Below are 24,464 nucleotides of genomic sequence, written 5' to 3' on the forward strand. Positions count from 1 at the left end.
TAAATCTCAAATTAATACTTATAAACTTATTTACCCTTTATCATATTAGAATGACTAATTTAGAATTTTAAAATGTAAATGGTATTTATATGGGACTTTTCCTAAGAATTTTGTTCTGGCTTATTGCTTATTTTATCGTGCTTATGACGGGTTGGTAACAATTTATCTCTTCCTTTTCCCTCATTGTTTGTTGCTCTTCACTCGTTTTACATAATTTTATAAATATTCCATTTCTAATATTATTTGTTCATATTTTCTTAAAGTTCTCATATTATTTACACATAATATACACATATTTTTAATCAAATTCATGTCCTTTTCAGTCTTAGTTTTATTTTTATTTTTTATTTTTTTCCTTAAAGATATGATATTATGTATATGTAATACACACATATAACAAAAATCATGCTCTTGCGTTTTCAATTAGAATCTAAGTACAAATTAGATTACCTAATCTAACTTTTACTTAATCTTAAGATCTCTATGGATTCCAAAAACACAATTAAAAATAAATCACTTTTTTCACCACGAATTCAAATTCAAATAGGCTCTTATTTGTACAGTTATCACTCAAACTTAACTAATTGACTTAGCATTATTCATTATATGAGACTAACGGTGTTAATACTAAGGGACCAAAATAACACTTAAACTTAAAAGACTGAACTGAAACTTAATTTAAATTTAAAAGACAAAACCAATACTTTAGCCTAAAACTAAAGGGCAAAAAACCCAATTCACCTTCTTCAGCAAACTTGCTGCAGCAGGCCGCTGGAGCTCCAACACTGATGACTGTCTTTTGAGGACAAGATGATCAAGGTAGGAAAAGACTAAGTGAACATTGAGCCACAAAGCATCTTAGTTACGACCATGCAAAATCATACACTACCTCCAATCCTAAATATAAACGGACAACTATAAGATAATTATTAAAAAAAAAAAACTTCCTATTAAAAATCATTTATTAAAAAAAAAATGTGTACATTTGTACAAAGTTTCACTACTTCATTAACTTCATTTACAATTTACAATTTCAACACTTCATTAAAAAAAAATCACAGTAAAAGGCCTATTAAAAATTATTTACCACACTACCAACAGCATAGACAACACTACTACGTAGCCTCACTATTTCATTAACCCATTTACAACTTTTATTGGAAACAATTTATTATATTCGTACAAATGCTCAACTTTTATAACTATTTATTTGCGATCTCTTAGAAACAACTTGATTGGATAAACTAATATATCTAATGCAAATAATAATTATCATTTTTATTTTCTTGGAAGTGAAGATTTTAATAAATAGCCATAATATTTTAAAAATATTTTTAAAAAATTATGTACTACCGCCGGTCCTTGAAAAATTATGTCTCACCCGCATAATCAGCCCACTCCCTTCAATTGATACCCCACAGTAATAAGGCTGGGCTTTGGATCCAAATCTCTCTTGATTATTACAAATTTGACAGAGAGCTGCTGGGTTGTTTAGAATGGCATTCAGCACTATTCTCTGGATCTCGATCCTGGAAGGCCCAAGACGAAATAAGATGATGCGCTATTGCAAAGGGTCCAGGAACAAACATAGGAGCAAGTTCCCCACTTTCCACGTTGAAATCTGCAGCCAAGTTCTGGTTCTTTTCCACTCCGATGCACATTTGTTCTACCTTAGCTGCTGCCGTTCTTTGGGCCTTCTTGTACTCAGCAAATGTCAAAGCTTTTCTCACGTTTTCTCTGCTGTGCCACTTAGCATCTATACAAGGAAGGGGTGAGAGGGAAGAATCAAATGCTTTTGAGATCTAAATCACTTCGTAATTTCACATAAACAAATGTAATATAAAAAGGGGACTAAGATTTCCAAGGCAGAAATGCAATCAAGGGAAGTGATGAGGCAAAATTGAGGACAAAGAACCTTAATATGTTGAAGGTTTCACCTACTATTGTCTATTTTTGCCCACTCTTGCTGACAGTGTCAAGAACAGAGAAATCTTAGCAATGAGAACCTGTAACTTTAGAATACTCAATGGCGATTTGTTGCAGAAATTTAAAAAAAAAATTAAATCAAAAAAAGTTCATTTGTCTAATATTTCAAATTTAGCAAACAATATAATAGAAATGCGCCACTAACCCATCACACTGCACTCGTTGATGGGTAAGATGGCGTGCAGAGTAAAACTACTTATAGTACAAGGGGGGGTCAAGGGGAATAGGTGAATGAAATTAAGTGCTCAAGTTCAATTTACCTTCTAACTCCTTCTTGTCCACATTTATTTCAAGGGATTTCGCACACGCAAAGAACCCAATCATGAGTTGGTATGGCATGCTGCTCGGTCCAACTGGAAACCAAGCGAATGGAAACGATACTTTTAATGGACAGAAGTTGTAAAAACTAAAATCTATAAATTAATCAAGAGAAAAAGTCATAAAACACACAACCCCCACCCCCCGTTAAAAAAAAAAAAAAAATCCACCCACCCTTGCGCGCGCGCATACTCACATTAGTTATTTTGAAGGCTGGCTAAAAATGGAAAACCAAATAGTTATTGTAAGTCAATACATATTCAAGACGTGAGCAGCTACGGCCAAGGTCAAACCCCCACCCAACAACAACTGATAGAACTTGCATGTTACAACTGAATGAAGGACAACAATGCCATGATATAACCCAAAATGAAAAATAAATTAAAATTTGAGGAACACATTGACATGCTAATCCAAAATGAAAAATAAATGAAAATTTGAGGAACACATTGACATCCTTCATTAGCCAGATGACTAGGCAAAATCAAGCAAGGATGTTTGAAAGAATCAAAATTCTAGTGAAAAAAAAATACAAGATATGCAACGACATAGTACAAACATAAATTAAGCTCAAAAGTCTAATGACTAAACAACATCCAATTGCAATGACATGTTGATGGAACTGAGCTCTTGTATTACTAATGCTTCAGTTTAATGGTCAGTTACAACCTCTTTAGGTAGAGAGAGAGAGAGGAAAATGGGAACCAATCTCCTCTGTCGCTTTCTGGAACATTCTTCATGAATGTTTTAAGAGGCTTTGTGTTCAAGACATGGGATGATATACTCTCTCCTTTGAACCATCCCCCCCCCCCCCACAAAAAAAAAAGGGCAAAGAGGAAAATGGAAAACAGTAACTAACCTAGCTGGTCACAGTAGTCAATAACTGTTGGATGACGTCTTTAGGCCTTACCCTGAGCCTAATTACTTTATGTTAACCTAGCTTAAACCTAATTAGTTTTCTGACCACATATCCCATATTATATGTGGTTAGACTAAATCGATTTCAATATTTATTTTCTGTTTTTATTTCTTTCCTGATATTGCAGGCTCCCTCACTTTGTTCTATATAACTCTGCATGGTGCACGAGTATGAATAAGAGTCATTACTAGCCATGACTCAGAATCAACTCTAGTTCAGTATGGACAATGCCCTCCATGGTGCCCAGCGGTCTATTGGGCTCATCACATGTTTCTTTCTTCAATAGTTACAAACTATTAAACACAATATCTCATATAATTAACACAAGAATGAACTTACAGAAGCATGGACTTAGAGCAACACCAAAGCATGTAGGATAAATCATACCAGGCCAGGGCTGAGAACTGTGATACGCCACTTCTCCCACTTCAATACCAGTCTCCTCCCATGTTTCTCTTCGCACAGCCTCCTCTAAACTTTCTCCTGGCTAAAGGAAAACGAGAATACAAGCTAAAAATGTCTTAGACATGGAGAAAGGCTAAATTAAAACAACTAGGAAGAAGGTAGTGTCCATGCATAAAATGGATCCTCAAACCAATAAAACAAGGATTTATTTCCCTTGCATGAAAAAGTCTGAACTTTCAAGAGTTCAACGTCTGCAAGCACAAGCTATACTCACCTCAAATGTAATGCCAAAGAATGCAAGAATTTTCAGAAATCAGATTATATTAACAGCAGATCCATCAGATCTTCACAAGGAAAGAGTCATTTGAGAAAGAAAATAGTTAGGTCATTTGGGTTGCTGGCTATTGTTATACATGATACTCAAACATACTTCCATTTATTCTATTATTTAGTCAACTTAAAATTCATTGGGAACCAGTAACGTCATTCAGTTTCATGGATTTGCCTGAGGAAATTAGCGTCTTAGCTCTGTATTTTATTCATGTAATTGTGTTTTACATTTATAGAAGAGAATACGAGATGTTAGGTTTATCATGTTAGGTTTATCATACAGATACCCAATCGGATGTTGTGATTGAATCTGATTTAGGAATTATTGAGGAACAGATTTGAAGCTCCCAAGATTATGGAAACAGGAAAATATAATCAGAAAATAAATGACAATTAATTACGACCAACTAATTCTAGTTTAGTGGACCTGGCCTAGCACATCTTGAAGCCTTCCACAACCCCCACAAAAAAAAAAAGAAAAAGAAAAGCCAGTGAACAGATATTCATCATTCACAGCTTGCTTGTCAATTCTTCAAACTTAGGCTTTGCAACAGGTTTGGGGAGTACATCCGCCACTTGACGCCTAGTGGGTATGTAACACTCCTACAATCTTCCCTTCTATCTTATCATTGATGAAATGGCAATCTATTTCAGCATGCTTCCTCCAATTACAATTAACAAGATTCTTTAACAATCCTGGTTGTTACCATATTGTCAAATTGGACTTTAATTGGACCCTCATAGTCCATCTTCAGTTCCTTGAACAATCTTTCTAGTCAAAGGCCTCCACAAAGACCTAGAGCTAACAACTACAAGTTGTTTCTTACACTACAAATTACAAGATTCCCCCATATACAAATGTGCAATAACTTGTAGATCTTTCATTTGTATCTGATTCGGCCCAATCGACATCTTTGTAATCTTCAATTCCTTTGTGAGCTCCCTTCTTGAAGTAAATTCCTTTTCCTAATGCAGACTTATGATATAGTAAAATTCTGAAGATAGCAGTCACATGGTCCTTGTTAGGTCGATAAGAGAACTGACTCGCTACACTTACAGCATGAATAACGTTTGGTTGTGTGTGGGAGAGATAAATTAGTTTGCCAACCAATCGTTGATGTCTTCTCTATCGACTTATGGGCTATCTTCATTTAGTCCAAGCTTGCAATTCAATTCCGCAGGAGTAGCATACAACCTACAACCAAGGATCCCCATCTCATGTATCAAACCGAGCGCATATTTTCTTTGTGTTTTGTGTAACGATAACCCTTGTCTTTGATCTAGCAACCTCCATTCCTAGGAAATATCTCAGACTTACTGGATCCTTTATAACAAACTCATACCCTAACATCCTCTTGAGTCTATCTATTTCAACTGCATCATCACTAGTGAGTATAATATCATTGACAGACAATTAGGATAGCCATCTTAACACCCCTATGTTTAATGAACGAAGTGTAATAGGATTGACACTGCAAATAACTATTCTTCTTAGCAACCTAAGTCGAGCATTCAAACCAAGCACTTGGTATAAAAATTCATTCGATTTCAACTGCATCATACTTATGCTTTAGGCCATACAACAGTTTCTTGAGCCTGCAGACTTTATCCTCATTTTCATTATTCTTGAACCCTGGGGAAATCTCCATGGATACCTCTTCTTCCAAATTACTGTTTAAAAAGGCATTCTTACCATCTAATTGATATAATGATCAATCAAGATTGGCAGCCAAAGAGAGAAGTAACTTAATGTTGTTGAATTCTCACTTTTTCATATTTTGAATTTAAACCAAAGAGAAACTCATAAATTCTGCCTTTACCAATTTCTAGTTGTAGCATGTCTTGGCTGTACACATCCATATATGATTTGTGTATAGATCAATCTACTATCAAAATTTTGTCATTGTATTGTAATATAAAGTGACTATCATAGTCCCCTGTTTCAGTTAATGAAGCATCCCTTCAATCTCAAACAATATTGTAGTGTTTGAAGCAAAGAAAACTCTCGAGTAGCGTCCCAAAATTCTCATGTAGTCTTATAGAAAAAAAATTCTTCCCAATGTCATTGAATTTACCAGCCAGGACATGACTTGGCTGCTCTTGACTCTCCAAGTAGCGTGTTTGGGATCTATTGCGACCAGAAGAGGTGAAGGCCTTTGATGTAGTCTTCTCTTCCATGGCCTTGAATGAAGATGAGGAACATGAGAGACCACTGAGATAGTTCTCTCCATCAAGCTCATGCAATGTAATCAGATTTGCCAACTTGTGTGACTGGGTAGAGCTTCCAATAAGTGGTTGATTGAGCCCAATTCTTCCCTGTCGTTTCATATTATTTTAGGGCTTTTATCATAGGTTAGTGGTTCTTTTAGTGATAATTGTGCTTAATTTAGATTTAGAGTCTCTTATTTGAGTTAGTGTCTTTGTGAGGGTAAAATTGTCATAATTGCTTATTAATTGTATTCAATTGATTTTTAGGACAATTAATGCTTCAAATTGTTGCTTTTCATGGTAGGACACTTGAGAATTAGAACCAAGATTGAAGACCAAGAGATTATACAACACAAGACCCAGAATATTGGTTCTGGAATCATCACCGTAGCTAAGAAACTATGTGCCAGTGCGCAAGTGTGAAAATGTGTTCAGTGTCTATCGAGAATCCTTCGTCGCGGCCACAATTATTCTCCGTCATGGCAACCTTGCAAAAATTTTATTGGAGTTCCTCTCAGGATATTGTCACCGCGGCCAACTTCCCCTATCGCTGCGACATAATCGGCAGTTCCAGACCCCTTTTTGTCTTAGGACACTGTCGCGGCGACAAACATTCCCCTTCGTCACGGTGAAGGCCTCGAATCAGCAAACCAGATTCGGATCATAAGCGTGAAAATAGAGTACCCACTCACTAGATCTGACTCATTTCAGTCCCATAAACCCTTAGAAACCCTATTTTTGCCAGAACACACCATTCACTCATCCACAACCTCCTCCCTTCGTCCTCTCCCACTCTCCTTCACCAAATCTTCATCTCCTTCCATTTCTCCTTCATTTTCCACCATGGTAACTCAAAATTACTGCTGGTTATGGTGTTTCTTGCTCCAATGCGTGGCTAGGCATCTGTTCTCTTGAAGATGAGTTGACTGGCGTGAGTTCCAAGAGCTTTAAAGGCAAGTTGGCTTCATCTATAGTTCTAGTTGTTTATGAATTCCTAGATCCAGGGTTTGTAAATTCTGGCTAAGCTATTTTGATTATGGTTGTAATCAATTTTGGATGATTATCGTGTATTTTAGATTTGTTGAATGTGAGCTTCAACATATGTGATTACATATATGTTTTTTTGCAACTCTTTTGATACTCCCTTTCTTGCATGACATTGTTTGATTTTTGAGTTAATTTGGATTTGTATTAAACCAAGTGTATTAATTAATCCTAATACACACACTAAATGAGCTTAATAGGATTTTATGAGATGGGTGGCCATTGATTAAGATCCCAAACTTAAAGGACATTTTAAGGTTTTTCATTTACAAAACTTAGTAATTTCTACTCCCAAAATCATTTTGAACTATGATTGCTAAGATCCATTTTCAAGAGGTTTCATCAATTGTTTTCAACTTGTTTTCCATTCGTTCCATTTTAATTTCCCAAAAATTCAAGAAGTATATTTACATTGCATTTTACCTCAATTAATAGCTTTAATGAAAACCCCCCAACTTTTCCCTAGTCAATTTGCATTTTTTGGCATTTAGTAAACTTAGGATCAATAACTAAAGCTTTGACAAGAGAAATGACCTAGGGTTACACCTTATAGTGCAATCCTTGGATTAATTTTGTATTTAACCCCAATGCACTAAGTGAATGTTTAAATTAGTGGTCCGCACTAGTGTTGCTTGCACTTTGAAGGGCATCCTTTGTTACAATGTTTAACACTTGGTATTTGTCGAATTGGATGTTTTCGACAGCCATGGCTCTTATACCATGACAGTTGGCTGAGGAAATTAGTGTCTTAGCTGTATATTCTATTCATGTGACCATGCGATACATAAATAGAAGACAATAGAAGATGTTATGGTTATCATAGATGTTACTAGAGGGACTTTATTGTGTAGACCACTACTCAAGCAAGCAAAATAAAGCATATTCTAGAACCTATGCAGCAGAAAAGGAATTAGTGACTCAATTTTCAAATAATAAAGCTTGTTATGGCACTGTAGGTTAAGTCACCCCATGTTCAGATTGTTCCCAAATTCGATCAATAAAAATATTTGGTCTATTCCTTGTGAGGTGTGACAACTCTCTAAACACACTAAGAACAATTACAAAACACATTCTCATCAATATACTTACCCTTTTTCTCTCGTGCATAGTAACATATGGGACCCTGCTCACATTCCCATATTAACAAATGCCAAATGGTTTGTAACACTAATTAATAATCACACACGGGTTACATGAGTATTTCTCATGAAAGAAAAATCTGACCTCCCTCAAATTATCATAAACTTCCACAAAATGATCAAAACCCAGTTTGATACTTCCATAAAAGTTCTTAGGAGTGACAATCGGAGGGAATACATGAATACTCATCTCCAAACTTACCTAAAACAGCATGGTATTGTACATCAAATAAGCTGTATAAATACACCAGAGCAAAATGAAACAGTTGAAAGAAAGAATTGTCACCTCCTAGACGTTAGTCGAGCAATAATACTGACCAACAACATACCAAAATTTTATTGGGGAGAAGCCATTCTCATTGCCACACACTTGATAAATTGCCTTCCCTCAAAATCTCTAAACTTTCACATGCCAATTTAAACCATATCTGAAACCTATCCCAACTCACATTCTCACCCATATTCCTGAAAGAGTGTTTGGTTGTACATCCTATATCCACAATGACCATGGTAGCAAACTTGACCCTTGGGCTATCAAATGCATTTTCCTTGGCTATTCCTCCACCTAAAAAGGCTACAAATATTACTCTTTAACTCTGTTGGAAGACAAGGCCCAAAGCCCAAGCCTAATAAACTTAGTTTTACTTATTAAGTAGTTTCAGTTTACTTATGTATCTTTTTGTTTAGATCATATAGTTAGGGTTAAGATAGATAGCATTAACTTTAAGATATATCTTTATTTATCCTTTGTTATCTCAGTTCGATTATATATGCTATACTCTTTCCCATTCAGTTGAATAGAACATACAAAATTATTTTGCTAAACCTCATGGTATCAGAGCGAGTTCGAATTCTGCCTTGTTTAGCGTGATCTGGAGAAGTCGCGTAAAACCTCCTCGCAACCAGAAGCACTCGGCAACATGAACCTGCGATCCAGGAGATGAGCACGAGTGGAATGTAACCGCAGGACGAAACATATTGTTTCTTGACGTACCCAGGAGCTGCGACCTAAAGAAACCGCTACAGAGACTCGAGTCGACCGCAAGTCTGTGCCTAGAAGCAGACGACGATGGCACTCGAAGAACTCCCACCCCTGTTCGGATCAATGAGATGTCCCAGAGGAAATCCGAACTCGACACCCATGGCACTTACAGCAGGTATAACATCGCAGCAAGCCTCTTCCTCTTCGTCTACCTCATCTTCTATGGGAACAAAACCTGTACCTTCAGCCGAGACACAACAAATGACAATTGCCCATAAACTAAATGGACACAATTACTTGCAGTAAGTGTCCTCATGTATTTGAGAGGAAGAAGGAAGGAAGAATATATCACGAGAGAAGCCCCACAGCCTAAACCTGGTGACATTAATTACAATACATGGTTTACTGAAAACAACCTTGTAATGACTTGGCTGTGCAACTCGATGATAGTGGAGATTAGTGAGGGCTACCTACTTGCTAAGACAGGAAAAGAGATATGGGATGCAGCAAGACGAACCTATTCTGCCATGGACAACACTGCTGCATTGTTTCAAATCAAGAGACTACAAAGATAGCTGAAACAAGGATCTATGAATGTAACCTAGTATTATATTGCCCTTACACGTTTGTGACAGCAGCTAGACATGTTTGATGTCCATGAATGGAGTTGCAGTGGTGATGCTCAATTATATAGAAAAATAGTTGAGAAAGAAAGGACCTGAGTTTTTACTCAGTCTTATAGATGCATTCGAAGACGTGAGAGGAAGAATTATGGGATTAAAGCCGTTGCCATCCTTGTTTAAAGCATTCAACATGGTAAAATGTGAAGAGAGTAGGAAGCAACTCACTCAGAGTATATTTGCACCATCAGAAAACTTTGCCTTGACAGTGCAAGGCAGTAATGTATCTGAGCCAAGAGGAAAGAAGAATTCAAAAGGATGGTGTGATCATTGCAACAAAAATGGTCATACTAGGGACACATGTTGGAAGCTACATGGTAGACCAGCTAATCTAAAGCAAAAAAGAAGACCAAAAAGCAAGAGCTATTCTGCAGTAGTTGATGAAAAGGAGGAGAATGGAGAGACCTTAAGCCAAGAAGAGTTACAAGTACTCAAACAGATCCTTGAGACATAATAACTCATCTGTAACTCCAAAGGCAAATCTGGTAAAGTCAGGTAATTCTATCATAGCTCTAAATGCCACAATGACCAATGATAATACTTCGATATAATACTTCGATCATTGACTAGGGAGCTACAGATCATACGACTGGTAACAAATCTTTATTCAAAACTTTAAACTATTGTCAGAACGAGAACTTAAAGGTGAAAGTCGCAAATGGAATCTTCTCCAAAGTCTGTGGTGTTGGAACCGTCAAAATTCTTGAAAATTTAGAACTGCATAATGTTTTATTTGTTCCAAAACTTGCATGTAATTTGCTTTCAATAAGCAAAGTAACCAGAAGTCATTAGTGTAGAGTGACCTTTGATGATGCTGGTTGTGCTTTTCAGTATTTGACAACGAAGAGGAGGATTGGCGTTGCTAAGGAATGTGACGGACTCTCTTGAAGGCACAGATAAATATGTGAGCAAGGTGTTATTTAGTTCAGATTTTTTGAATAAAGATGTATTACTGTGGCACTCTAAGCTAGCCCACCCTAATTTTGATTATATGAAGCACTTGTTTCTAGACTTGTTTAATAAGAATTCAGCTCCTTTTTTGTGTGAAACCTGTCAACTTGCCAAACAAACAAGAATCTCCTATCCTAAAAAGTCTTATAAACCAATAGCACCATTCACCCTAATACACAGTGACATTTGGGGACCCATGAGAATTAAATCAACCTCTAATGTTAGGTGGTTTGTGACTTTTATTAATGACCACACTCAAGTAACTAGGGTATATTTGATAGAAGAAAAATCTGAAATTCTTAAGAGTTTTCAAAAGTTTTCACACATTTATAAAAACTCAATTTCAAGGGGTAATTAGAATATACGAAGTGACAATGGACGAGAATATTTCAATATAGCCTTTAAGGAATTTCTTGATCAGTAAGGAATCCACCATCAAACCTCATATGCTTACACACTCCAACAAAATGGGATTGTTGAGAGAAAAAACTGACACCTCCTAGAAGTAACTCGAGCCATTATGATTGCCCAAAATATTCCAAACTCATTCTGGGAAGAGGCTATTCTCACTACAACCTACTTGATCAATAGAATGCCCTCAAGAATCCTAAAGTACCAAACCCCTATACAAAGGTTGCTTGAAACCTACCCTAGTTCACCCTGAGTCTCAGATATTCCCTTGAGAGTATTTGGATGTGTGGTATACATACACCATAATGGTGGTAACAAGCTTGAGCCATGAGCATTAAAATGTATTTTTCTTGGTTATTTCCCTTCTCAAAAGGGATACCGATGTTTTTGCCCGACAACAAAAAGGGTCTATGTCACTAAAGAAGCTGTTTTTTCTGAGGATGACACTTTTTATCCCAAAATACCCATTCAGGGGGAGAATTATGACATTGACGAATGGCTAACTCTAGATTCCACTTCTAAACCAATACAAACAGAACCTGCAACACACCTAAACATCGACATCCCTACTAATTCACCTACTGTCCCTAAGCCTGAGCCAATAGACAACCTTGAATCAACCATCCTACAACACCAAAACATCTAACCCAACCACACCAACTTGGGAACTAGTGCGCAAAATGATATAGGGGTGGGCCAGCAGCAAAACACTGAGTCAGATGATGAAGACGAGCAACAAGAAACTAGAATCCCTCACATTCCAAGGCATAACCAGGACTCTGATCCGATGTCAAATCCTGATGATCTTGGCTGGCCTATTGCTCTCAGAAAAGGTGTAAGATCTTATACTCAGTATCCAATTAGTAAATTTGTTTCATATGATAAATTATCACCGAGAATGCAAGCATTTACTACAAATCTCTTAAATGAGAGAATACCAAGGACATTTCACGAGGCAATTGAGAACCCAAATTGGAAGCACGCTGTTAAAGAAGAATTGGAAGCTTTGAAGAAAAACAAAACATAGGAAATCACTGATCTGCCCTCAAGAAAGAAGACAGTGGGTTGCAGATGGGTTTTTACCATAAAATACAATCCAGATGGAAGCAAAAGTATAAGGCTAGGCTTGTAGCCTGGGGATACACACAGTCTTACGGAATTGACTATCAGGAAACCTTTACTCCAGTAGCAAAGCTTAACACCATTAAGGTCTTCCTATTAGTGGTAGCAAATCTAGACTGGCCACTCTACCTGCTAGATGTTAAAAACGCCTTTCTAAACGAGGATCTCGAAGAGGAAGTATATTTGGAGATACCGGCTGAGTTACAGAATTCCAGAAGTCGTTCTCCACAGGTCTGTAAACTGCAGAAGTCGTTGTATGGGTTGAAACAATCCCCTTGAGCTTGGTTCCGAAGATTTTCTCGTACCATGAAAAAAAAAAAATGGGATACTCACAAGGCCAATCAGATCATACACTATTCATAAGGCATGCAGGAAACCGAATAACTGCTCTTATAGTATATGTAGATGATATTGTGATTACAGGAAATGACGAGAGTGCCACAAGAAGATTGAAGAAATCTTTGGCAACTGAGTTTGAGATGAAGGATCTTGGACAACTAAGATATTTTCTCGAGATGGAGATCGCTAGATCTAAAAAGGGAATAAGTGTCTCTCAAAGGAAGTGTACTCTTGATTTACTGCAGGAGATTGGGATGCTTGGAGCCAAACCTGCAAAAACCCCCTATAAAGGCTGACTGTATGGTATACCTGTCAACATAGGAAGGTATCAAAGGCTAATACGAAAACTTATCTACTTAGCCCATACTCGTCCAGATATAAGTTATGTTGTAGGGTAGTAAGTCAATTCATGAATAAACCCTAAGAGCATCATATGGAAGCTATTAAAAGAATTCTGTATTACTCAAAAATGAATCCACAAAAGGGATTGTTTTTTGGAAAGGAAGAGTCTAGAAGTATAGAAATTTATACTGATGCAGACCATGGAAAATCTTGGTTGGATAGAAGGTCTACCGTAGGGTACACCACTTTCTTGTGGGGAAACCTAGTGACTTGGTGAAGTAAGAAGCAACCTGTAGTTTCTAGGAGCAGTGCTGAAGCAGAACTAAAGACCTTGGCTCTTGGAGTCTGTGAAGGGATCTGGATAATCAGAGTTCTAAAAGAGCTAAGACTCATGCACAATGCACCAATGAAACTATGGTGTGATAGTAAATCGGCCATAGAAATGGCCAGAAATCCAGTGCATCATGATAGGACAAAACATGTTGAAATTGACAGGCACTTCATTAGAGAAAAAATTGAAGAAGGCACTATTGAAAAGGGAAAATGTATTTTGAATTCTGTGTGTATTTCTGAATGTAGAAGTGTACATATATAGGAATCAGATTCCCTTTTTCAGAATAGCTAGAAATCTGATCCCATTAAATATGATTGATTACATTTGATCTGCCTCACTTATTATCCGAGATTCTAGGTACTAGAAAAGGAAGGATGGGATATATGGGGATATGATTGCAACGGCTAGTAGAGGTCTTTGATTCTAACACTCCCCCTCAAGCTGGAGAATAAATATCTAACATTCCCAGGTTGCTTCGAAGACCATCAAACTGGACTCTTGCTAATGGCTTTGTCATTACATCCGTAATTTGATCAGATGATCTGATGTAGGATAAGTTGATGATGCCTTCCTCTACTTTTTCTTTGATGAAATGTCTGTCAATCTCCACATGTTTAGTTCTGTCATGATAGACTGGGTTTTTTATCATTTCAATGTTAAATTTATTGTCGTACCATAAGTGGAGTGGGCCATCATAAGTGATTATGAGTTCTTTTAGGAGTCTTGTGATCCATATTCCTTCACCAAGAGCTACTGTTCTGAGTTCTGATTCTGCACTACTTCTTGACACCACCGGTTGTTTCTTGCTTCTCCATGTCACCAAATTTCCCCACACATAAGTACAGTATCCTGCGGTTGACCTTCTGTTTTCTAGGGATTTGTCGTGATCTGCATCTGTGTAAATCTCTATGTCCCTTCTATTTTTCTCGAAGAAAATTCCCTTTCATGGATTGAGTTTTAGGTAACTTAGGATTCTGAGTGCTGCCTCTATATGTTCTTGTGGTTGGTGCATGAACTGACTAATTACTCCTACTGCGTAGCTGATGTCAGGGCATGTGTGTGTCAAGTAGATTAGTTTCCCTACTAGTATTCTATATTTCTCAGAGTCAACTGGGGTGGCACCTGGTTTGACTTCTAGATTACATGAAGCATCCACAGGTGTTTCGCTTGGTGCAGCTCCAAGCATTCCTGTCTCATGGAGGAGGTCCAATGTGTATTTTCGTTGGGACACATTAATTCCTTTCTTGGTTCTTGCCACCTCCATGCCTAAGAAGTATCTCATCTGGCCAAGGCCTTTTACTTGGAATTCAGTTACTAGTGCTTTCTTTAGGGATTCTATTGACTCCTCATCATTTTCGGTGATCACAATGTCGTCCACATAGACAATTAGGATAGTGACTCCTTTGGTTCTGTGTCTCACAAACAAAGTGTGATTTGCCTGGCCCTGTGAGTACCCAATTCTCTTCAGTGCCTTTGCAAATTTGTCAAACCAAGCCTTGGAGATTGCTTTAGCCCATATAAGGATTTTCTGAGTTTGCAGACTTTGGTGGTATTTTCAGGTTTCTGTACCCCTTCAGGGACTTCCATGTATACCTCCTGTTCCAAGTCTCCGTTTAGGAAGGCATTCTTCACATCTAGTTGATGTAAGGGCCAATCCAAATTAGCTGCCACAAAGAGTAAGATTTTAATTGAGTTAAATTTGGCCATTGGAGCAAAAGTTCCTTGGTAGTCGGTCTCATAGGTTTGAGTGTAGCCATTTGCAACAAGTCTTGCCTTATATTTATTCAAACTACCTTCTGGGTTGAATTTTGCTGTGAATACCCATTTGCATCCTTCCACTTTCTTCCCCGATGGTAATGAGGTGATGTCCCATATTTGGTTTTCCTTGAGAGCCTGTAGTTCTTCTTCCACGGCTTTCTTCCAATTTGGGTTGGTTATAGCCTGTTGGAAGGTTTTTGGTACCTTTACATGTGCACTGTTAGCAACAAAGTTTTTCATTCGAGTAGATAAGTTCCCATAAGAGACAAACCTTTGGATGGGGTGTTGGGTGCAAGCTCTTACACCTTTCCTTAAAGCAATAGGTCATCCCATTTCTTCAAGATCTAACCTTGTATTGGACTCATGGTTATGCCTTGTAGTGGGAACATCTCTTTCAAGTTCTTCTCTTACGCCATGATTACTATTGGGGCTGTTTGTGTGTTCCTGATTTGTTTGGGGTGAGTGCTCAGAATTATTTAATAGTTCAAGTATCATCTCAAGTCTGTGTGGTGATGGTTCTGGTTTGTTTGGCAGTTCAGGTGTAGTTTCAGGTCTATGTGATGGTGACTAAGGTCTGTCTGGTTGTTCTGGTATTGTTTCAAGTCTATATGTTTGTATGTCAGGTCTGTTTGGTAGTTCTAATATTGTTTCGAATAAGACAGTAGGTTCAGGTTCCTGAATTAGCCATTCTGTAGCTCCATAGTTCTCCCCCTAAATGGGTAATTTAGGGTAGTAGGCATCTTCCTCATAAAAAACTGCATTTTTAATTATGTGAATTATTTGGTGATTGGGCAATAGCATTTATACCCTTTTTGTGTTGGGAAATAACCTAGAAAAATGCATTTTTCAGCTCGAGTCCAATTTTCCAGTATTTTTGTACACAAAAACAATACAACCAAAGACTTTGGGAGGTAGTTGATTTATGAGAGGGGAGTTAGGATAGCTTGCTAGTAATTGTTGAACTGGAGATTTATAGTTAAGGACCTTAGAGGGCATCCTATTTATGAGATATGCTAAGGTCAACATTGCATCTCCCCAAAATAAGTTAGGAACGTTCTTTTCTAACATAATGGCTCTAGTTACTTCCAACAAGTGTCTATTTTTTCTTTCAGCTACCCCATTTTGTTGGGGAGTATAAACACAAGAGGTTTGGTGATGGATGCCTTGCTGTTCAAGAAATTCTTTAAAAAACTTGTTTAGGTATTCCTTGGCATTATCACTTCTCAAAACTTTAATAGAGGTCTGAAAATGATTTTTTATAAACACAAAAAATCTTTTGAAAGTCTCAAATACTTCAGATTTTTCTTTGAGTAGGAAAACCCATGTCATTCAAGTATGATCATCAATAAAAGTAACAAACCAACAGCGTTAGAGAGTGTTTTTGTTTTGGCTGGACCCCAAATATCGCTATGGATGAGTGTAAAAGGAGCGGTGGGCTTGTAAGATTGTTTTGAATAAGTGCTTCTTGTTTGCTTAGCTAACTGACAAGTATCATAGCTGACAGAAACAGTGTTTTCTGTATTGATTAGATGTGGAAACAAATACTTCATATAGTTAAGGCTAGGGTGGCCTAACCTATGGTGCCACAATAAGATATCTTTACTTTGTGTGTGGTGGCTTGCCATGGCTAGTCTTGTTTCCTTATTATGCATGTTGAAATAGTATAGTCCATTCCACTTTTTAGCTTTGCCAATCATCCTCCCCGAAGCTAGATCCTAAAAAATACAGCCAAAGTCATCAAAAAGGACTTGACAAACTTGATTTTTGGTTAGTTTGCTTACTGAAATGAGGTTACAGGCAAGTTCAGGTACAAATAACACATTATGTATGGTTAGGTATTCAGATAACTTAACTACTCCAAGACCACACACACGTGCACTAATACCATTTGCTACCCTAACTTTTAGGTTTTCATGACAATGCTTGATAGTTGTAAATAAGGATTTGTTACCAGTCATATGATCTAAGGCTCCAGAATCAACAATTCATACATCATCACTAGTCACCATAGCATTCAGGGCAATTATAGTTACCTGATTTTACTAGGTTGACATTGGGAGTGCTAAGTTGCTTGTCTAGAATTTTTCTCAGCAATCGTACCTCTTCTGGGCTTAGCTTTTCTTCTTCCTCCTCCTCCTTTTCAGCATGATAGCTTTTCCTTTTTGTTCTTGATTTATTGTTCAGATTTGGTGGCTTCCCATGTAATTTCCAACAAATCTCTCTTGTGTGACCCCTCTTACTGCAGTGATCACACCATTTTTCATTTTCCTTTTTGGTTCTATTGTATTTGTGCCCCTAGCTGCCAATGCTGACGCCTCATTCTGTGCTGCTGAAATCTGTGTGAGTTGTTTTCTACTTTCTTCACATTTCACCATATTAAAGCTCTCAAAAAGTGATGGCAATGGTTTTAAATCCATGATCCTGCCTCTAACATCCTCAAAGGTGTCATTGAGTCCCAATAAGAACTCATAAGTTCTTTCTGTTTCAATAAGTTTTCTAAAGTACTGAGCATCATCCACACAGTTCCATGAGTAAATTTCAAACAGATCCAATTGTTGCCCAATTCTCATTAAGGCACTATAGTATTGGGTTATAGTCATTGTACCTTGCTTGAGTTCCCGAAGCTGTTTCTTAAGGTGTTACAATGCGGCTGTATTATCTATTGAGGAGTAGGTCCGTTTGGTGGTGTCCCATATCTCTTTTGCTGTTTGTGCGAGCAGGTACCCCTCACTAACCTCAAGAGTCATTGAATTGCATGACCAACTCATGACCTGGTTGTTTTCTGCGAACCAAGCGTCAAATTAGGGTCACTGGGCAGGGGCTGTGGAGCTTGGCCATTGATGTATTTCTCCTTGCGTCTACCTCGAAGGTACATCAGAATGCTCTGTGACCACTAGAGATAGTTACTCCCATTTAGTTTGTGCGTTGTGACCAGTTGTGGACTTTCGGTCATTGAGGTGATCAGAGGTGACAAAATCGAGCTACTGGAGCTTTGGGTATTTCCAAAATTTGACGCGTTGCAGGGAGTTGATGTGGTCAACTCGCTTGCAGTGGTTGAACTAGCCATTAGGGCTGTTGAGTTCGGCCCTCTGTTTGTTGGGTTCTGCTGTAGAGACCTAAACAGAGGTGGGAATTGATCGCTGTTCATTTTCCTCTTTTCTGCAGCTCTGATACCATATTGAAAAGGGAAAATGTATTTTGAATTCTATGTGTATTTCTGAATGTAGAAGTGTACATATATAGGACTTAGATTCCCATTTTCAAAATAGCTAGAAATCTGATCCCATTAAATATGATTGATTACATTTGATCTGCCTCACTTATTATCTGAGATTCTAGGTACTAGAAAAGGAAGGGTAGGATATATGGGGATATGATTGCCACGGCTAGTAGAGGTCTTTGATTCTAACAGTCACGATTGAATTGGCCTACGTCAGAACCAAAAGTCAAGTAGCAGATTTATTTACTAAACCGTTACCAAGGGACACGTTTGAAGGACTAAAGAGCAAGCTGGGAATAGTCAACATTTACTCTCTAGCTTGAGGGGGAGTATTGGAAGACAAGGCCCAAGGCCCAAGCCCAATAAACTTAGTTTTACTTATTAAGTAATTTTAGTTTACTTATGTATCTTTCTATTTAGATCGGATAGTTACTGTTAGGACAAATAGCATGATCTGTAAGATATATCTTTATTTATCCTTTGTTATCTCAATTCGGTTATATATGCTGTACTCTTTCCCATTCAGTTGAACAGAACATACAGAATTATTCCGTTAAACCTCAAACTCAAAAACAATTCTGTTACAATGGATGTCACCTTTGATGAAACTCAAGCCTATTACCCCATAACACCCATTCAGGGGGAGAGTGAGAAAGAATGGAAGTTTTTCCAACCCACACCTCCTACTCCTATCACACCACCTCAAATTGAGCCTATCTTGATCAATCACCCTCAACCACAACCAAATCAAACCAACCCAGATCTGGACATATTGGAAACAGGTCTAAACAATGATGGTTGAGCCAACAAGGAGCTAGACAGGACTCTGGAAATGGAGAAACAGATCAGAACATCCCATAACAAGTGGAGACAGGCGCTGGAACTGATCAAAACAATAATGAAGTACCCTCTAGAACTGAGCAATACTAGGAATCAACCTCGACTACAGGTCTTGATGATCTTGCATGGCCAATTGCATTGAAAAAAGGGGAAAGATCCTGCACTAGACATCCTATAAGCAATTTTGTGACATATAAACATCTGTTACCATCTATGCGTAGTTTGGTAACTCGTTTAGTAGATGAACATATTCCTACCATGTTTCATGAAGCCATATCTGATTCGAACTAGAGAAGGGCTATTGAAGAGAAGCTAAATGCCCTAAGAAAGAACCAGACTTGGAAAATCACAAAACCACCAACAGGAAAGAAAATAGTTAGGTGCCAATAGGTGTTTACAAAGAAATACAATCCTAATGGAACAAGAAACAAGTACAAAGTGAGGTTAGTGGCAAAAGGATACTCTCAAACCTTTGGCATTGATTATCAAGAGACATTTGCTCCTGGGACAAAGTTGAACACAATCTGAATACTCCTATCACTAGTAGCAAACTTAGATTGGCCACTGGATCAACTTGATGTAAAGAATGCCTTTCTAAATACAGATCTAGAAGAGGAGGTATATATGGATGTGCCTCAAGGATTGACGGAGTAGCATGTAAGCTCTACAAATCACTCTACGGCCTAAAATAGTCACCCGAGCATGGTTTGAGAGATTCATAAGAGCAGCGAAGAGTGTGGTATTCATTCAATGCCAGGCAGATCACACATTATTTGTTAAACACTTAGGAGGTAAAGTGGCTATCCTCATTGTTTATGTTGATGACATCATACTGACTGGAAATAACATTGATAAAATAACCAAACTCAAGAGGTCCTTGGAAAACGAATTTGAAATAAAAGACCTAGGAAGACTTAGATACTTCTTGGGGATGAAGGTAGCAAGATCCTGAGAAAGAATCTTTGTGTCACAGACAAAGTATACACTCGACCTGTTAAAAGAAATAGGAATGCTGGGAGCAAAGCCAGCAGAAACCCCTATGGAACCAGCCTACAAACTTCTTGATACAGAGGAAGAAAGAAGAAAAAGAAGCCAAAGAATGAAACAGTACCAGTTGATATGGAAAGGTACAAGAAGCTAGTTGGTAAACTTCTATACCTTTCTCACACATGCCCTGGTATAAGCTATGCAGTTGGGGTAGTAAGTAGATTCACCAATGAGCCACTTGAAGAACACATGAATGTAGTCTACAGGATTCTACATTACTTGAAAATGACACTAGGGGACTCTGCTTTGCAAAAGAAAAGTCAAGAGAAATTATGGTGTATACTGATGTAGATCATGGGGGGTTCCTACCTGATAAAAGATCTACTTCAGGCTACTACACAATAGTATAAGGAAATCTTGTTACATGAAGAAGCAAGAAGCAAACTGTAGTATCTTGAAGCAGTGTGGAAGCAGAACTCTGAGCTTTAGCTCATGGGGTTTGTGAAGGATTATGGATAATAAGAGTGCTAAGGGAATTAAGATTTGCATCAAATACACCTATCAGACTAAGGTGTGACAGTATGTCTACAATTGTTATGGTTAGAAACCCCATCCATCATGAATGCACCAAGCATGTTGATATTGACAAACACTTCATTAAGGAAGAAAAGGATGCAGGAATTACAGAAATAACACATTTTCCTTCACATTGTCAAGTAGGGGGTCTTTTCACTAAAACTCTAGCAAGACCACAGTTTGAAGATCTCAAAAGCAAGCTGGGAATGATAGATATCTATTCGCTAGTTTGAGGGGGAGTGTTGACGAAGTTATGGGCTTTAGGCCTATCCAGCTTACATTTAATGATTAAGATTAGCTAACGCCAAATCCCTAAGATTATGGCAGATTTGATTTCTTTTAATTTTTTTTTTTTTTTGAATTCATCCCATTTAATTCTAATTTACCCTAATTATGTAATCTCTCGTGATCCTAGAATCTTCCTATGCTATCTATAAAATATTGTATCCTATCAATAGAATAAATACAGTATTTTGGCATCAAATTGTTCAATAGAGATACCCAATCCGACGTTGTGATCAAATCTGATCTAGGAATATTGAGGATCATATTCAAAACTCCTAAGATCATGGAAATAGGAAAATAAAATCAGACAGTAAATGACAAAATTAATTTGGACTGACTAATTCTAACTTAGTGAACTAGGGCTAGCACATCCCGAAGTCTTGCAACAAAGTCCCCATGAAGAAAAGGCAGTTAGAAGATGCGGCAGAAATTTACCTCTATAAAACCCGCTAAGCAGCTCCACATCCTTGGTATAAATCTTGATTGTTTACTCAAAAGGGCACGGTCATTTTCTCTATCAATGACTAACATAATTACCACCTGCACATGATTGGATTAAAAGAGGTCATCAAAATACATAATCATCGACAGATCCATTACAAGTTGGAATCATAAGATGGCAAACCGGGTCAACTCGTGGATATATCTTTTTTTTGCAAGATTCATTTGAACATTGCTTCCGCCTCCCAGCATCAATAGGAAGCGTTTTCTCTCCACAATGTCCACAGAAACGTGATAAATTATGCCATTCCAGCAGTGCTCTGGCCTGGCCCAACCAAGTAATTTCATATGTTAGTTCACTGTGGGTACTGTTTACTGAAGTCTGAAAGAACAGAATCGAATAAGAAACAATGGAGAGGAAAGTTAGCCCTTGTTTAGAGACATTTCAAAATTAAATAGGACTTTACATGCCTGTAGTCTAACGTGGCTCAATTTGTAAGGCACAATATGGCTTCCATAAAATGGTTGGTACGTCTCACAAAAAAAAAAAAAAAGGAAAAAATAAAAATGAATGGTAACAGGGATCTCATTACACCCCTTACTCTTCACAACACTAAATTCAATTCCCTCAGGCCTCATCAAATTATAGAGTATGTATCATCCTTTTATCCCAAATTTAAAATTTTTGCTGTAAATCTATCATGGGGTAACATGATTGCTCATAAAGCAGACTTTCACACCTTATTCCATTTCTTCCCATAAATCTGATAATTAATGAATAATCATCATACCTAGATTAAGTTGTTCTTACGAAATTTTCATCCCTTATCTGTTTTTGAAACGCTTCAGTTTTCATCCGTTTCTTCTACCGTGACCATATTCATATAGTGATTAATTAGTGAAGAAGACCAACAAGAAATATAGAAGACTACCGTGTGGATTAATAACTTGGCTGACTTCATATATCTTCATTCTTCACAAGGCATTTCACTAGTAGCATCGCTTTTTATTTTCTTTTTTTTTTAATTTTAAAAAATAATACGAATCTCTTAATTTTGTTATCAGTGTGCAAAAATCATACCCTTACGTTCACTTTAGAACAGCACAGCTCCTAAACAAAAGGAACGGACACAAATGTGTCCATTTGGGTGTCAAACTTTTAGACAAAAGAAAGGCAAATTTGTTTTGCTGCTTCTTCTTTTTGGCCCCACATTCCGCTACCTTTTCCACTCTAATTTCCCTACATAGGATAAACATGATGATGAACTTCTAATTCCCGAGTAACTGGAAATACGGAATACTTCATAACATCGCAATTTACAATCGACGGCTCTTGCCTTGGCTAATATCAGAAAAACATGCAAAACCAAATGGTAACAAGCGCACCCCAAATAAAAAACAAAAACAAAAAAACAAAGAAACCCAAAATATATAACGATCACTTACATGACCAGCAATAGCCAAGTTCCCCATAGCTTGCAGGTCCGCCCAATCAGTGGCCACCATGAGCGTTCGAAGCTCCACAAAACAAAACTGCTTGCTTCTTAATAAAGGCACCAGGCTGCGCTCAGCAGAAACATCGATTGCCCAGTAAACTACGTTGTCGTCAGCGCGCGAACCCAGATATACAAACTGGTCTCCGCTCAGTTGAACACCAGTACTTTCCAAGAGCCTGATGAGATCATCTAAACTGATCCAACCCAGATTCCAAACCGGCGGCGAATCAACGGAAACAGAAATCGAAGAGGCCAAGGGCCTCCCGCAATTGAAAAGCAAAACTTTGAAATTAGAAGAGCATGCAGATTGTTTGTTGTCCGATAGACTGGCTTTAATGGTTTCAAGACCTGCCGTAGGCGAAAACGGATTGCCCGGATTTGAGGATTTGGATGTTAGAGGGCTGCCAGCAAAAACGTGGGACGCTAAGTTGATGGACATGGAGGTAGGGGAAGATTTACGTGTGAGAATTATCTGGTTAAAGATAAGATTTGACGGGAGAGCCTTTTAGCGACAGAAAACGAAGGGAGAGTAGACACAGGGTGAAGGAAGAAGAGTCTGAGCATCCCCTCTTAGCACGCGCAGCGTTTTCTTTCCTCTCTTCTTTTCCCCTCACCCTTTACCTTTATACTATGTTTGGTACTGGTTTTCAGAGGGGTTTTCAGGAGAGGGAAGTTGCTCCCTTGTTTTGGCTGGTGCAATTTTTAAAGAAAGAAAGGAAACAATTTCCCTTTTCATTTGGTCAAGATATTTTTTAAAAAGGGAGGAGCTATTCTCCCTTCCTCTTCCCTTCTAACCTCTCCACTAAGGGCCTGTTTGGTTTGAGGGGAGGGAAGGGGAGGGAGGGAAGGGGAGGTTTCATCCTCACCTTGTTTGGTTTGATTGAAAAGGAGAGGAGGGGAGGGTATTTAATGATCTCTTGTTTGGTTCAAGGAGGGGAGGGGAGGGATAGTAATAATCAATTTACCATTTTACCCTTATATATTAGTTTATGTTTTTTATTGATATATTATATAAATTAATTTCCATCTTAATTTAAATTATATAATTTAATCAAAATTCAGTCTTATCATGTTAATATGTGTATTAAAAAATTGGTATATTAATTTTTCATTCTAATTAATATAATAATATATTTAAAATAATCAAATTAACAAATTTTATATGCTCTAAGAAAAATGAAATTTTATTTTCTTTAGGCTATCTTTTTTCTAGCTTTAAAATATATTTAATAAATAATATATTTATAAAAAACAATTAATTTTATAATATTATAATTTTTTATTTAAATAATTTTTATAATATATTTTTAATTATAATAATGTATATATTTTTTATTTTTTTTACTTAGGA

The 24,464-nt window shown here is 37.4% G+C and overlaps 1 protein-coding gene across 1 annotated transcript; it reads right to left on the reverse strand.

Annotated features, from left to right (window-relative positions):
* Positions 1-1,131: 1,131 nt before the first annotated feature.
* On the reverse strand, positions 1,132-23,723 carry LOC114758437 (nudix hydrolase 19, chloroplastic-like). The gene is made up of 6 exons (XM_028947473.1): positions 23,064-23,723; positions 21,802-21,942; positions 21,612-21,716; positions 3,611-3,710; positions 2,247-2,339; positions 1,132-1,756 (listed from the first exon to the last, which is right to left on the reverse strand). The coding sequence occupies exons 1-6, from the start codon at positions 23,550-23,552 to the stop codon at positions 1,461-1,463; spliced, it is 1,224 nt and encodes a 407-aa protein (XP_028803306.1). The 5' UTR covers positions 23,553-23,723; the 3' UTR covers positions 1,132-1,460.
* Between the last annotated feature and the right edge of the window lie 741 nt (positions 23,724-24,464).

Source organism: Neltuma alba, unplaced genomic scaffold, assembly GCF_004799145.2.
Source record: "Neltuma alba isolate B1F8T4 unplaced genomic scaffold, ASM479914v2 tig00001525_pilon, whole genome shotgun sequence".
Taxonomy (NCBI): Eukaryota; Viridiplantae; Streptophyta; class Magnoliopsida; order Fabales; family Fabaceae; genus Neltuma; species Neltuma alba.

What these genes read in the sequence shown, in the direction of transcription:
- LOC114758437 (XM_028947473.1), bottom strand. Translation starts at nt 23,552, where the DNA reads ATGTCCATCAACTTAGCGTCCCACGTTTTTGCTGGCAGCCCTCTAACA. An exon ending in CAGTTCTCAGCCCTGGCCTG is followed by an intron (nt 2,340 to 3,610) that starts GTATGATTTATC and finishes CTTGGTTTCCAG; the next exon opens with TTGGACCGAGCAGCATGCCA. An exon ending in GGACAAGAAGGAGTTAGAAG is followed by an intron (nt 1,757 to 2,246) that starts GTAAATTGAACT and finishes TTCCTTGTATAG; the next exon opens with ATGCTAAGTGGCACAGCAGA.